The sequence below is a fragment of the Oncorhynchus keta genome, chromosome 24, assembly GCF_023373465.1.
Source record: "Oncorhynchus keta strain PuntledgeMale-10-30-2019 chromosome 24, Oket_V2, whole genome shotgun sequence".
NCBI classification, from domain to species: Eukaryota; Metazoa; Chordata; class Actinopteri; order Salmoniformes; family Salmonidae; genus Oncorhynchus; species Oncorhynchus keta.
The window spans coordinates 33,491,795-33,508,561 of NC_068444.1; the positions used below are offsets into that span (position 1 = coordinate 33,491,795).

General features: G+C 45.9%; 1 protein-coding gene across 2 annotated transcripts in view; it reads right to left on the bottom strand.

Annotated features, from left to right (window-relative positions):
* Positions 1-16,767, bottom strand: part of spata20 (spermatogenesis associated 20) — a 63,538-nt gene that overhangs the window by 11,200 nt on the left and 35,571 nt on the right. The window contains exon 15 of one of the 2 annotated variants that reach the window (XM_052478178.1): positions 8,079-8,168. The exons of the other annotated variant lie outside the window; for it this stretch is intronic. Coding sequence (XP_052334138.1) covers positions 8,148-8,168 — 21 coding nt within the window. The 3' untranslated portion in view covers positions 8,079-8,147. Of the gene's footprint in view, positions 1-8,078; positions 8,169-16,767 lie in introns of those variants that run through there. 2 annotated transcript variants of the gene reach the window in all.

Consider the following 16,767-nt stretch of genomic DNA (forward strand, 5'->3'; position numbering starts at 1 on the left):
AAGCAGCTTGGTGAGAAGGCAACAAGTGTTGGCGCAATTATTAGAAAATGGAAGAAGTTCAAGATGACGGTCAATCACCCTCGATCTGGGGCATCAATGACCATGAGGAAGGTGAGGGATCAGCCCAGAACTACACAGCAGGACCTGGTCAATGACCTGAAGAGAGCTGGGACCACAGTCTCAAAGAAAACCATTAGTAACACACTACACCGTCATGGATTAAAATCCTGCAGTGCACGCAAGGTCCCCCTGCTCAAGCCAGCGCATGTCCAGGCCTGTCTGAAGTTTGCCAATGACCATCTGGATGATCCAGAGGAGGAATGGGAGAAGAGCTTTTTGGTCTAAACTCCACTCGCCGTGTTTGGAAGAAGAAGAAGGATGAGTACAACCCCAAGAACACCATCCCAACCGTGAAGCATGGAGGTGGAAACATCATTCTTTGGGGATGCTTTTCTGCAAAGGGGACAGGACGACTGCACCGTATTGAGGGGAGGATGGATGAGGCCATGTATCGCGAGATCTTGGCCAACAACCTCCTTTCCTCAGTAAGAGCATTGAAGATGGGTCGTGGCTGGGTCTTCCAGCATGACAACGACCCGAAACACACAGCCAGGGCAACTAAGGAGTGGCTCCGTAAGAAGCATCTCAAGGTCCTGGAGTGGCCTAGCCAGTCTCCAGACCTGAACCCAATAGAAAATCTTTGGAGGGAGCTGAAAGTCTGTATTGCCCAGCGACAGCCCCGAAACCTGAAGGATCTGGAGAAGGTCTGTATGGAGGAGTGGGCCAAAATCCCTGCTGCAGTGTGTGCAAACCTGGTCAAGAACTACAGGAAATGTATGATCTCTGTAATTGCAAACAAAGGTTTCTGTACCAATTATTAAGTTCTGCTTTCTGATGTATCAAATACTTATGTCATGCAATAAAATGCAAATTAATTACTTAAAAATGTGATTTTTGTTTTAGATTCAGTCTCTCACAGTTGAAGTGCACCTATGATAAAAATTACAGACCCCTACATGCTCTGTAAGTAGGAAAACCTGCACAAAACAAAACAGCAGTGTATCAAATACTTTTCTCCCCACTGTAGTTGTGGGGTCTGTGTCAGTGAACTAGGAGTTTTATCAGGAAGTCAACAGATGGTCTAAATCACATGGTGACGAGACATCGGAAGCCCTGCCGCGTTCCGTTAGCCAACCACTGACAGCCTAACGTCGCTTCAAAACGACTTGTGTTGGAAGTTGAGCGACGATAAAAAGATATCATCAGGAGATTATCCCAAATATTATCCCAAATAAATAACGCCACTTGACTAGGAATTATTACTCGCTCTAAATGCTAAAATACCACTGGGACATTAGTCCCGTTTCAAAAGTCCCCGTTCACTCCACCTACGTCCCACTAGCGTTGTCACCCGCAGCTCAACAATTACCAAAAGATCAGATTGTGTCAAACTACTGGTTTCACACTAAACTGAAAATGAGTATGTGTTGGGCTAAAGAGGCTGCGAGGGCGGTCTTAAGCTCGGGACGATTTGGAACTGGGTACACACTAATTGGTGGCACATGGAGCCTGGTAACACTTCACATCAAAGTGGGACTTGAAAAGGGGTGTGATTAAAATGGAGGCTGGACGGGGAGAGAGCCCGCTACAGCTGTATTAGACGGGAATGTTAAAAATGCAGAAAATCAGCAAATCAAAATAAACGTTCTACCACATTGACCAATATTCTAATTTGGGGGAAGCTCAATTGATTCTGAGTTCGTGCATATAAACGTTTATCCGTGAAAACTGTTTCTCAAGACTTGTATTTTTCTATTTTTGTGAAAATCACTTGCGCTGCTCATGCTTTGAAGTCCACAATGTAGGGGCGAGTTTGTAAGGGCTATGCTAGGTGGTGATTGACAGGGATCAGCCAATTAAAACCCGTGGCTGTTTCAGCCACACCTGAGTTCTGAGGAACTGTGAAGCCAGACGGTTCGACCGAGAGAGAGCTTGCCTCAGGACTACCTGACATGATGACTCCTTGCTGTTCCCAGTCCACCTGGCTGTGCTGCTGCTCCAGTTTCAACTGTTCTGTCTGTGATTATTATTATTTGACCATGCTGGTCATTTATGAACATTTGAACATCTTGGCCATGTTCTGTTATAATCTCCACCCGGCACAGCCAGAAGAGGACTGGCCACCCCACATAGCCTGGTTCCTCTCTAGGTTTCTTCCTAGGTTTTGGCCTTTCTAGGGAGTTTTTCCTAGCCACCGTGCTTCTACACCTGCATTGCTTGCTGTTTGGGGTTTTAGGCTGGGTTTCTGTACAGCACTTTGAGATATCAGCTGATGTACGAAGGGCTATATAAATACATTTGATGTGATTTGCTAGTGGATGAGATTAGGTACACGCTAAATTATAGTGTTGAATTAGTAGCTGGACACAGTGGTGAAAGCTGCCCAGGGCCTACCTGCCCAGGGCCTACCTGCCCAGGGCCTACCTGCCCAGGGCCTACCTGCCCAGGGCCTACCTGTCCAGGGCCTACCTGTCTTGTCCGGACGCACTGGCCAATCAATGGCATTAAGCTATTTAATCCATGCTTTCTCAAACTCGGTCCTGCACATTTTGTTTTTTGTCCTAGCACTACACAGCTGATTCAAATAATCAAAGCGTGATAATGAGTTGGTTAATTGAATCAGCTGTGTAGTGCGAAGGCTAGGACCAAGGGAAACCCTGATCTGATTCATTAATACGATTCGTCCACGGGAACTGGAGAGTGTGATTGTGTCAAAGAAGTACCAGAGAGGAGAGGAAGAGAGAGGAGAGGAAGAGAGTGGAGAGGAAGAGGAGGAGAGTTAGGGGAAAGAGACAGAAAAAGAAGAGAGGGTTGAGTTAGAGGTAGCAGAGAGTGAGAGAGAGAAATCTCAGTCCCAGACGTCGATAGATGCTACCCGATCCTATAGGACAGCCAAGAGAGGAATGACTGAAGGAGAGGATGCTTGCTCGGCGCCATTGACTAGCTGCCTAATTGAGTGTTTATCAGTCAACAGAAACATCTCCACTCCCTATTGCTCCAAAGCACGCACGCACGCACGCACGCACGCACGCACGCACGCACGCACGCACGCACGCACGCACGCACGCACGCACACACACACACACACACACACACACACACACACACACACACACACACACACACACACACACAGGTTACATCCTCCAGAGTGGGTGGGTGTGTGTGTGTATCAGCCTCTACAATCAGTCAACATCCTCACTCTGTATTGTTCCGACGCACAAACGCGATTGGCTACATATTCCTGATTCTCCAGGGTGCGTGTGTGTCTTATCAGTGTGCCGTGGGTATTATTTACATAGCTGTGTGAATAAGAGCTGAGCCTTGTTGAGGAGTGACAGACAACACGAGACGAAACCGCGGAGAGAGAGACAGCCAAAGAGGATCTGACGTGGGCTACAACTGGAGTCATTGACAGAGACTGATCGGAGTTTAAACACTGACTGAGTTCGCAAACTTCACATATGCACACTCATCCCTCCCCACCCTTCATCCATCCCAACTTCTCCCTCTTTCTTTTCCCTACGGGAGATGAGAAGGTGAGGGACAGATGGATGGAGACGTGACGATAGAGTGATGATGATAGGAGTTGATTGGAGTGTAATCGTGAAGGAAGGAGAAATGGAGATGTCGGAAGGCTGCAGACAGCTCCCTGAGATGGAATCCGTCTGCTAGAATGTCTAGAGCTGTCAATCAATCTATGGTTTGGCCTCTGACTGGTCGATAGGCTCAGCAGGCTCAGCAGGCGATTAACAGAGTGCAATAAAATGGCTAACACACACACACACGCACTCTCTGAGAGTGGACGATGAGAACCCCCGACAGAACTGGACGACAGGAGGAGGAGAGGAAAGAAGGGAGGAGAGCAGGTGGGGGACGAGTCAAGCTGTTGCATGCTGGGTAGCTCCGAGAACACCTACAGCTCAGAAAAGGACATGGGGGGGAAGAGGGAAGGGAGGATAGAGGATAAGAGAAAAGGGAGGAGAGAATGTAAGGGAGAAGAGCGAATGAGAGAAAAGCGTGAATAAGTGAAGGGAGTTGGTAAAAGAGAGGGAAGCAGTAGTGATAGATCAGTAGTGTGTAAGGTGGCAGACTGTTCTATGCTTGTTAAGTCTGCTGTCATCCTGTGTCGACAGCAGGGTTGTTACCATTGCTCCTCTCTCCTCTCTCAGCTCTCCTGCTCCCACTTTCCCCCCCATCCCTTCCACCCCTCCATCTTACTAATTCCCTCTATTCCCCCCCTTTATCTCTCCCCTCCTTCCCTCCCCCTTACTCTGTTGCTGTCTCAGAGGTCTTGTTAGAGAAGTCATTTGTCATTTATTACAGACCATTCTACAGGCCTGGCTGTTAGAGGCCACAAACCTCTGTCCTCAACTCATCCCTCTCTTTCTGTTTCCCCTCCTGAGTCCTCTCCTTATTTATTTTGCCTTCTCATCTTCTCTGCAGTCTTCTCCTGTTTCATCTCTCCATTCCCCTGATCTCCATTCTGCTCGTGTCCTTTCTTACCCCCGTTTCCCTCCTTCCCAAATCACCTGAAAGGATCCCCCAGACTCGCCCAAATACCACCCCCAACAACCCTCCCATATACAAGTACCCCAAGGGCCCCTTCAACACCTGCCACAGACATTTAAGGGCCCTTACAACCCCTCCACATACCCAATCCCCTTCCTGCTGCACTACTTAGTACACTCCCTAGGAAACAAGCCAGAGTAACCTTTCTCATGCTCTTCTCTGGGTCTAATGGTGTACTGCAGACAGTACTAGTGCAGGGAGTCTTCCTAGAAAAGGAATAGTTTAAAGTGGAGGTACATACAGTCTAACTGAGATGTTTTCCACAAGACAAAGTAGCCAGCCAGGCTCCCCCGGACTGGGAGGTGTTAAAATGTATGTTTTGCTGAACATGCTCTATTTTGGTGGCCTCTGGTACATTCGAATGCTAGATTGTAAACAGCAACTATCAGGAAATAACACTGATCAAATGTGTTCACACTTATACAGTGTTTGTTTCATCAGCTGTTGTACAATGTTATATAAAAACACAGGGAAAACTTAATTTTGACTGTCTAGGCCTTTAGGCTTCAAGCTTTCTTCTAAGAGGCTTTTTTTCAGCGATCTACAATCCAGGTATGATTGAAGAAGCAAGCAGGTATTAAACATGGGCTTTGCTACACAGACAGCAGCATTTGACTACTCCACTGTCAACACTTTGGTTGAACTTGGCAATTGATCCGCGCTTCACATGCGTGTTGAACTGCGGGGGGGGGGTGATCCGTACGGATCAACTACGGTCTGTTACACCACTACAGTCTAACAATGATGAACAACCAAGTTGACAGAGCTAGGAGGGTTTAAAAAATAATAAATGGGCAAATATTGTACAATCCAGGTGTACAAAGCTCTTAGAGACGTACCCAAAAAGACACAGCTGTAATCGCTGCCAAAGGTGATTCTAACATGTATTGACTCAAGGGGTTGAACATTTATCTAATCTTGATTAAATAAGTATTCAGCTCCCATGATTATTTGTTATACTCTTAATTAAAGCTCTGTCAAGTTGGTTGTTCATCATTGTTAGACAGTAGTGGTGTAACAGACCGTAGTTGGCAGCGATTACAGCTGTGTCGTTTTGGGCACGTCTCTAAGAGATTTGTACACCTGGATTGTACAATATTTGCTCATGATTCTTTTTTAAACTCTTCAAGCTCTGTCAAGTTGGTTGTTCATCATTGTTAGACAGTAGAGGTGTAACGGACTGTAGCTGATCCGTGACCTGTACGGATCACCCCCCACGGTTCGGCACGCATGTGAACCGCAGATCAATTGCAAAGTTTAACCATCATAGTGTGAAATACAGTTTTACTGCCGGGCTGACTTTTTGAAGTCATAATTCCCTACGTCTCGATGCAGAGCTGCAGTGAAAAGATAGAGGCAAGACTGATGCGTGCTGTGTTTTACTCTGAAGCCTGAAGGTTGATTTGATAATTTAAAAAAAAGCATTTGCGTGCACTGTTCACGTGAACGGGGCACGTTGAATCCCAACGAATCAATCCTGGATGCTCGCGTAGCAAAAAGCAAAGAAGAAAATAAGACCATTGACAGCCATGGAGCTAGCGGAGGAGCTGAAGAACTGGAAAAGCCTCCCGAAAGGGCTTGAGCCACGCTACGAAATCCCCTGGCGCACCCACTTCTGTATGAAGATGGACCGAGCACGCCCCCATTCTCGTCGACCAGGCTGTAGTGGAGCAGGTTGGTGTCCACATCAACAACAAACTAGAATGGTCCAAACACACCAAGACAGTGGTGAAGAGGACACGACAAAGCCTATTCCCCTTCAGGAAACTAAAAAGATTTGTCATGGGTCCTGAGATCCTCAAAAGGTTCTACAGCTGCAATATCGAGAGCATCCTGGTTGCATCACTGCCTGTTACGGCAACTGCTCGGCCTCCGACTGCAAGGCACTACAGAGGGTAGTGCATATGGCCCAGTACATCACTGGGGCTAAGCTGCCTGCCATCCAGGACCTCTACACCAGACGGTGTCAGGGGAAGGTCCTAAAAATTGTCAAAGACCCCAGCCTCCCCTGTCATAGACTGTTTTCTCTACTACCGTTCTCTTTCTACCCCCAAGACATAAGACTCCTGAACAGATAATCAAATGGCTACCCAGACTATTTGCATTGTGTGCTCCCCCCCAACCCCTCTTTTATGCTGCTGCTACTCTCTGTTTATCATATATGCACAGTCACTTGAACTATACATTCATGTACATACTACCTCAATTGGGCCAACCAACCAGTGCTCCCTCACATTGGCTAACCGGGCTATCTGCATTGTGTCCCACCACCCACCACCCGCCAACCCCTCTTTTACGCTACTGCTACTCTCTTTTCATCATATATGCATAGTCACTTTAATCATATCTACATGTACATACTACCTCAATCAGCCTGACTAACTGGTGTCTGTATGTATCCTCGCTACTTTTATAGCCTCGCTACTGTATATAGCCTGTCTTTATACTGTTGTTTTATTTCTTTACTTACCTATTGTTCACCTAATACCTTTTTTGCACTATTGGTTAGAGCCTATAAGTAAGCATCTCACTGTAAGGTTGTTGTATTCGGGTGCACGTGACAAATAAACTTTGATGTAATATCGTGCCAGATCTTTATGAACAGGAAAATATCAAAATTGTTGACGAATTACCCAAGACATCCTCTGTTGCCCTCACCACAGACGGCTGAACCTCCAGGGCAACGGAGAGCTAAGTAAATGTGACTGCTCACTACACCAGAGGCGTGAGAGATGTGAAGTCCGGTGCTACAGACACGCCCCCTCTATCAGAGTCACACAGGCACAAATCTGGCGCAGGTACTGCTAGGAGCAGTAGCAGAGTGGAAGCTAGAGAGGCCCAACAGCAATATCCCAACCATCAAAGATAATGCCAAGAACCAAGCAAATGCAGTGATAGAGGCTGAACTGGGGCCACAGATAGCTTGCTTTGCACATGTGATCAATTTAGCATCTCAAAGGGGAATCTCAGTAAACCAGATGGACCGCCTCCTTGGGAGGATCAAGAAGGTGGTTTCCTTTTTCCACCGGGGCACAACAGCCAATGCTACAGCTACCGACCCACAAGCTCATACACCATGTCACAACAACATGGACCTCCACTTATGACATGTTGGAGCGCCATCTTGAGCAGCTCTATACTCTGCACTGACAGACAAGACCCTGAAGAAAACATAAAGACATAGTCACCTTGTCTGATGATGACGTGGAAGTGTCAGAGGAGGTCCTCCAGGTGGTCAAACCCCCAAAAACGGTTACAACCCTAAGGAGCACTGAAACTGCACCGTCTGTGTCCATGATCCTACCTCTGAAAAACAAGGATTCTACAATCCATGGCCCCAAGTGAGGAAGACAGCACCATTACTAGAGATGTCAAGGCTGCCATTAGAGAGGACCTGAACCCCAGATGCCCCCCTAATGTACTGGACTACCTTCATAGAGCTACTGCACTGGATCCAAGGTTGAAGTCCCTGTCTCACTTAGACCCTGCCCTGCCCCGGAGGACATACAGTGATGTCACCACTGAGATTCTGGCCACTGAAGAGGTAAAAGAAAAAAAAGAAAAAGTGAATTACTTAAATAATAAATATAGTGCAGTCTAATCTTAGTCTATTCTATTGCTATTAGAATCATCCATTTTTGACTTGGAATAATAATGGCTTTTGTCACAATTATAGTTCTATGAAACATGAAAATAAATAATTAGTTGAATAGGTCAAGTCATTTTCTCTGCAGGGTCAAGCCACAGAGCCGACAGGAGCAGAATCAGAGGCACCTCTGCAAAATAATTCAGCCATGAAGGAGCTTTTCGGGGAGACCTTTGCGAGCAAGGGAACAGGCAAGACGTTTGCCAACACCATCAAAGAGGAGGCATCCTACAAGGCAGCAAGCGGCGTTTCAGTGGATGGTGTCCCACTGGCATGGTGGAAAAGCAATGAGCGTAAATACCATCACATTGCCATGACGACAAGACACTATCTGACTGTGCCTGGCACTTCAGTTCCTAGCGAGAGTGTGTTCTCCACGACAGGGGACAGAGTGACTGCAAAGAGGTCTACCCTCTCCCCAGACAATGTAGACATCCTCAACTTTTGGAAAAAAATAATTTTAATTTATAAGCTCAGGTCTGTTTTGCTTTCTTTCTTTTTGTACTTTTGTTTGATGATGTGGACACAGGCTATTTTTTCATTCACTATTGTTCAAAGGAAGAAGGTATCATGCCTCATATTGCACTTTAATTTAACAATTGAGTACTGAATATTTTATTTTAATATTTTATTTAAACATTGAAAAGTTCCTTGCTTTAAGTGTTCTTTAAGTAATAAATGGAAAGCAAAGTTGTGTCTCCCTTTTTATTTTGCTGATCTGAAAAACGATCCGATCCGTGACTCAAAACCGTGATCCGAACGACGAGTTTTGTGATCCGTTGCACCACTACTAGACAGTCATTTTCAAGTCGTGCCATAGATTTTCAAGCCCATTTAAGTCAAAACTGTAAATGGGCCACTCGGGAACCTTCAATGTCGTCTTGGTAAGTAACTTGTGTATATTTGGCCTTGGGTTTAAGGTTATTGTCCTTCTGAAAGTTAAAATATGTCTCCCAGTGTCTGTTGGAAAGCAGGTTTTCCTCTAGGATTGTGCCTGTTCTCAGGTCTTTATTTTTATACAAACAAAACTCCTTAGTCCTTGCTAATGAGCATATCCATAACATGACGCAGCTACCACCATGCTTGAAAATATGACAAGTAGCGATGTTGGATTTCCCCCAAACATAATGCTTTATATTCAGGACAAAAAGTACATTTCTTTTCCACATATTTTGCAGTATTACTTTAGTGTCTTATTGCAAACAGGAAGCATGTTTGCCATATTTTCTTATTCTGTACAGACTTTCTGTCACGACTCCCGCCGAAGTTGGCCCCCCCGCCTGTTCGGGTGGTGCTCGGCGGTCGTCGTCACCGGCCTACTAGCCGCCACCGATCCCTTTTTCTTTTCGGTTAGTTATGTCTCGTTAGTTACACCTGATCCTATTTTGTGTGTGTTTGGGCATTTACTTTTGGTGCTGCATTAAAGTGCATCTTTCCCCTGGACCTCTCTGCTCTCTGCGCCTGATTCCTCTCTACACACCTAGCCAGCCGTGACACATTCTTCTTTTCACTCGTTCATTTATGTTAGTATTGTGGAGTAACTACAATGCTGTTTATCCATCCTCAGTTTTTACAGAGTGAGTCCATGCCGCTTATGTGACTTAAGAAAATGTAGGTTTGCCATAACAAATGTGTTGAATACTTGACTCAAGACATTTCAGATGTCTCAAGTTGAGGGAGCGTGCAATTGGCATGCTGACTGCAGGAATGTCCACCAGAGCTGTTGCCAGATAAATAAATGAACATTAATTTACCAAATTCCGCCGCCAACGTTGTTTTAGAGAATTTGGCAGCATGTCCAACCGCAGACAATGCCAGCCCAGGACCTCCACATCTGGCTTCTTCACCTGCGAGATTGTCTGAGCCCAGCCACCCGGACAGTTGATGAAACTGTGGGTTTGCACAACCAAATCATTTCTGCACAAACTGTCAGAAACTGTCTCAGGGAAGCTCATCTGCATACTCGCAAGCCTCACCATGGTCTTGACCTGACTGCAGCGAGCGGTTTGTGAACAGAGTACCCCGTGATGGCGGTGGGGTTATGGTATGGGTAGCTATGAACAACGAACACAATTGCATTTTATCTATGGCAATTTGAATGCACAGAGATACGAATGACGAGATCCTGAGGCCCATTATCGAGCCATTCATCCCCCGCCATCACCTCATGTTTCAGCATGTTAATGCAATAATCTGTACACAATTCACGGAAGCTGCAAATGTGCCATACTCACCAGACATGACACCCATTGAGCATGTTTGGGATGCTCTGGATCGACGTGAACAGCGTGTTCCAGTTCCCGATAACATGACTAAAAGAATGTGGACACCTGCTCTCATTCCAAAATCATGGGCATTAACATGGAGTTGGTTCCCCGTTTGCTGCTATAAGAGCCTCACACTTCTGGGAAGGCTTTCCACTAGATGTTGGAGCATTACTGCGGGTAATTGCTTCCATTCAGCGAAAACAGCCTTAGTGAGGTTCGGGCACTGATGTTGGGCGCTTAGGCCTGGCTCACAGTTGCCGTTCCAATACATCCTCAAGGTGTTTGATGGGGTTGAGGTCTGGGCTCTGTGCAGGACAGTTAAGTTCTACCATACCAACCTCAACAAACCATTTCTGTATGGACCTCGCTTTGTGTACGGGGGCATGGTCATGCTGAAACAGGAAAGGGCCTTCCCCAAACTGTTGCCACGAAGTTAGAAGCACAGAATCATCTAGTATGCTGTAGCGTAGTGTTAAGATTTGCCTTCACTGGAACTAAGGGGCCTTTCCCAAACCATGAAAAACATACCAAAAGAGAAATGACATGGTTACAGTAGACTAGCCAAGAGGAATGCCCAGCATTTTTTTTAAAGCTTTCTTTTTGCAGACTATCAACAGCAGCTGGCATATTGCTATTATGTTCACTATTGGAGGTTAACCTTTGCAAATCGCTTTCCCTAAAAGAAATACGCTCAGTGAGACATCAGTACTGCTCGAGAAGTTGCGTGGTGGCACTTGAATGAACAGCCAATCAGATTTGTCAAATACAAATAGCATGACATTTACACGTGTAGTCTTCAACGGTAGACTGCGACAGAGCAGGTAGATGTTGAACCGGAATGCAAAAAGGCACTGAAAAGTTACTGGCCCAGTGACTGACGATATCCACTGGCCCAACGTGATTTAGTGGCCCCGGGCCATCGTTACTGTCGGACCCAGCGCTTGAAATAAAATGAATGAATGTGCCATTCAACAATAGGCTGTGTGGATTTCAACTAATCCATAACACATTATATGGGATGTGCAAATTCATGCGCTCTTCCTATGTGTAGAAATTTGACTGCGACCACAGCTCGCACACACACCCAGGTACCGAGAGGCCGGACTGACAGCAGACGGTCAAACCATCCGTGTTTCCCTGTCATCGCTCACTTTGTGACTGACAGACGCCTGTCCTATCAATAGATTGGACGATAGGCATATCCCAGCATTCTAGCAGCAATGGGCTCAGCGGACTTCTTTTTCTGACTAGCCTAGTAAATTTGTGGAAAAAAAGTACCCGATTGAAAAATACTCTGTAATCGGCTGTATAGCCGACAGCCGGCACTAGTGTAAAATACTGCTAATCCCTATTCCCTTATGATAGAAAGAGAGGGTGTGAAAAGGAAGGTGATTTTTAGACTGAATAAGAAAGAGACGAGAAAAGGAAAGAGATCCAGAGCGAAAGGGCGTGTGTAACAGAGATTGGGTACTTGTTAAAAGGTGATCTGTGTTTACTTGTAACCGTCGTAAAACCTATGTGAGAAAAAGGTTAGGCACAACCAGCAACCCTGATAATCAACCCATATTGGCCTTCAATAGAACATCTACCAACATCTAGCACACAGCAATTACAATCAAGGCCGATTTTACACATCATTGTCTGGAGCATTAATTGATATGGGGGGGTTAGGGGAGCATTTAACTCTAGAGCAGGGGTATTCAACGCTACGAGGTCCAGAGCCTGCTGGTTTTCTGTTCTACCTGATAATTCATTACACCCACCTGGTGTCCCAGGTTTAAAACAATGAACAAACACTCTGGAACTAGCGTCGAGATCCAGAGTTGAGTTTGAGGGCTCTAGATTAGAGCAATGAATATACATGGAATAAACAAAGTACGTGCACTTGTGCTAAAATGCATCAAACTGGACACAGCTCATTCCCCTCAATTAACCCTGCCTTGCCTCAGCCCTGACCGACAGATGACTTCATGATTAGAATTGAATTAAACTACATCGTCTCTCCCTCTGCCTAATGTGTCGTGGAGAACACTTCCCTTGTTATTTTATTTCCTCCGCTCTCTCTCTCCCTCCCTCCCTCTCTCCCTCCCTCCCTCCCTCTCTCTCTCCATCCTTTCCTCTCCCTCCCTCCCTCCCTCCCTCCCTCCCTCCCTCTCTCTCACTCTCTCTCTCCCTCGATCCTTTCCTCTCCCTCCCTCCCTCTCTCTCTCCCTCGATCATTTCCTCTCCCTCCCTCCCTCTCTCTCTCTCACTCTCTCTCTCCCTCCATCCTTTCCTCTCCCTCCCTCCCTCTCTCCCTCCCTTCCTCTCTCTCCTATCAGATGTTATGGGAACTGTAGTTCTCCCGCTAGAGGGCAATATTGTACTCAGGGGGCCTTTAGTGTATTAAATCAGTGGTTCCCAACCAGGGGTGCTAACCTGGGGTACTTGGCCTATCCATAGGGGGTACTTGAGAAGACTCATGAGACCATAGGCTTACTGGTAAAATGCACATGAGGGGGAACTTCCGGGGAACTCTGGGCCAGAGCAAAATTCAGAAAAGGGTTGGGAACCACTGTTAGATTATCAGCTCTCGGCCCGCCCAAGGATCTCTCTCCTGGGGTGTGTGTGTGTGTGTGTGTCCAAGGGTACTGCTAATGGCTTTCTGTTTTGTCTACATCTGGATATGCATGTCTGCGGTACCCTCTTTCTTTCTCTCAATTATAGGCTTGTTAAAAATGACAACATCTCTCCTTCCATTCATGATGATATCGGCCCAACCGAGGGTTTCCATTTTCTATCCCTCTTTTTCTGCTCTCCATTCTAAGCCCCAGAAACATCCCGAGGTCCCACGTTATCCCTGACCCTCTTAGCTAGAGCTGACATTGCTCTCTCCCAGAACTTCTTAGGGCATTTGAATATGGACACCCAGCGGTGTCCTGTTACCTTCTCTCTCTTCTCTTGTGCGGCATCATTCTACTCATGGCTTTATCCGGTGCTGCATGACATTCTCTCTACATGTTCATCTGTACGGGTTATTGCTGGTCCTGGTGGTAATCCTCATGGTCGATCTCTATGCTGTGATCTCCTACGTGTTCCCATTACCCCATTGAACTGAGATATCGCCACGGTACATGTTTAAACATGTGAAATAAATGAGCATTATAGCATTTTCTTTCCAAACAAATGACTGCTAAACAGCAGCAGACTACCTCACGATAAAGATAATAGAATTGCATTGAGTGTGTGTGTGACTGTGTGTGTTGGTGTGCGTAAGTGTCAGTGGTCGCAAAGTATAGATTGCCTCGGTCTTTCCTCAGTGGCATTAGGGCATGTTGTTAGACAGTGGCTAGAGAGGACGCCGTAATGAGAGAAACATCACATACTGGAAGAAATAATACGCTACTGAAAACATTAGGATATTCATCCTACAGGATGAATCACTTTTCATTTTCTGCTCCCCATTAAATAAGAGAGGCAATGCAAAACCGCCACCTGTCATCCTTCCTCAATTGCACATGCCGACCCTCGTGACGCTGGCTGCCGACAGTTTTCTTCCTACCTGATTAAAGAGATAAAGTCCAGACAGGCTCGACTTATTTTAGGAAACTCTCTGAATGGACAGAGATAATTAGCGAACTCATACATGCGCACCCACCCACCTAAAAGGACCCATTAATCAAAGCCGCCTGCAGCGCATCTTGCTCAAATCACATTTCTCAGGGAAAAAAAGGGGAAAAAAGTATTAAAAACCTCGTCTCTGCTTCAAATCCTTTCTATAGGACATCAACAACTAGTCGACACTATAGGATAATGCCAAATCAATGTAGCCCATCACATAAATTGACAAGGAAAGTGGAGGGGACATATGGAGACAGCTGTGATATAGGCCTAGGCTACTGTATATGAAGATGAAATTGACAACCATTAGAGAATAGAAACACATGCACGCAGCCTGTCCATATTCTATCTGCTGTTGACACATTTTTGTGAACCAACGGATGGTAATGTTGACACCAGGCCTACATTTGAATCTGTGCAATCACTTATTGACAAGGGTAGCCTAAACTCTGGCGGATATTTCACCGCTCCCTCCTTGTAATTGATGCATCTCCTCTGGCAACTCACCTCTCTCTTAAACAGGTAGCCTGTGCTATATATAGACTCATTCAAGGGTTTTTCTTTATTTTTTACTATTTTCTACATTGTAGAACAATAACAAAGACATCAAAACATACGGGAAAAAAAGTGTTAATAAGTCAAAACATATTTTATACTTGAGATTCTTCAAAGTAGTCACCCTTTGCCTTGATAACAGCTTTGCACACTCTTGGCATTCTCTCAACTAGTTTCACCTGGAATGCTTCACCAACAGTCTTAAAGGAGTTCCCACATATGCTGAGCACTTGTTGGCTTTTCCTTCACTCTGCGGTCCAACTCATCCCAAACCATCTCAATAGGGTTGAGGTCAGGGAGATTGTGGAGGCCAGGTCATCTGATGCAGCACCATCACTCTCCTTCTATGTCAAATAACCTTTACACAGCCTGGAGGTGTGACCTGGGTCATTGTCCTGTTGAAAAACAAATGATAGTCCCACTAAGAGCAAACCCGATGGGATGGTGTATCGCTGCAGAATGCTGTGGTAGCCATGCTGGTTAAGTGTGCCTTGAATTCTAAATAAATCACAGACAGTGTCACCAGAAATACACCCCCACAACATCACACCTCCTCCTCCATTATTCACGGAGGGAACCACACATGCGGAGATCATCCGTTCACCTACTCTGCGTCTCACAAAGAAACGGCGGTTGGAACCAAAAATCTCAAATCTGGACTCATCAGACCAAAGGACCGATTTCCAGAGGTCTAATGTCCATTGTTTGTGTTTCTTTGCCTAAGCAAACCAAGTAGTGGTTTCTTTGCAACAATTCGACCATGAAGGCCTGATTCACGCAGTCTCCTCTGAACAGTTGATGTATCTATTAGTTGAACTCTGTGAAGCATTTATTTGGGCTGCAATCTGAGGTGCAGTTAACTCTAATGGACTTATCCTCTGCAGAAGAGGTAACTCTGGGTCTTCCTTTCCTGTGGCGGTCCTCATGAGAGCCAGTTTCATCATAACGCTTGATGTTTATTGTGCACTTAAAAGAAACTTTCAAAGTTCTTGAAATTTTACAGATTGAATGACTCATGTCTTAAAGTAATGATGGACTGTCATTTTCTTTGCTTATTTGAGCTGTTCTTGCCATAATATGGACTTGGTATTTTATCAAATAGGGCTATCTTCTGTATAGCACCCCTACCTTGTCACACAACGGGTTGGCTCAAATGCATTGAGGAAAGACATTCCACAAATTAACATGGCACACCTGTTAATTGAAATGCATTCCAGGTGACTACCTCATGAAGCTGGTTGAGAGAATGCCAAGAGTGTGCAAAGCTGTCATCAAGGCAAAGAATATAACATCTATTTTGATTTGTTTAACACTTTCTTGGTTACTACATGATTCCATATGTGTTATTTCATAGTTTATGTCTTCACTATTATTCTACAATGCAGAAAATAGTCAAAATAAAGAAAAAACGTTGAATGAATAGTTGTGTCCAAACCTTTGACTGGTTCTGTAGTTTGAAACCGAGAACTTTTCGTGGAGAGAAGCGTTGATCGATCCACTTGTTTGCTGAACAGATATAAAATAGGCGACAGTGTTGGCAATGAACTGTCGTGGAAGTTTGAAAGGTGAGAGCGACGTGAAGCTATGGTATGATGTGATCACACTGGATAAATGGATACATTGCTGCATTGCAAAAAAACAGGCAGAGAGAATTTCATTAATTTATTCATTCACACAACGAACCCACAGACCTGTCGGTGGCAGTGCGTGGACTGTCGGTGGCAGTGCGTGGACTGTCGGTGGCAGTGCGTGGACTGTCGGTGGCAGTGCGTGGACTGTCGGTGGCAGTGCGTGGACTGTCGGTGGTAGTGCGTGGACTGTCGGTGGCAGTGCGTGGACTGTCGGTGGCAGTGCGTGGACTGTCGGTGGCAGTGCGTGGACTGTCGGTGGCAGTGCGTGGACTGTCGGTGGCAGTGCGTGGACTGTCGGTGGCAGTGCGTGGACTGTCGGTGGCAGTGCGTGGACTGTCGGTGGCAGTGCGTGGACTGTCGGTGGCAGTGCGTGGACTGTCGGTGGCAGTGCGTGGACTGTCGGTGGTAGTGCGTGGACTGTCGGTCGCAGTGCGTG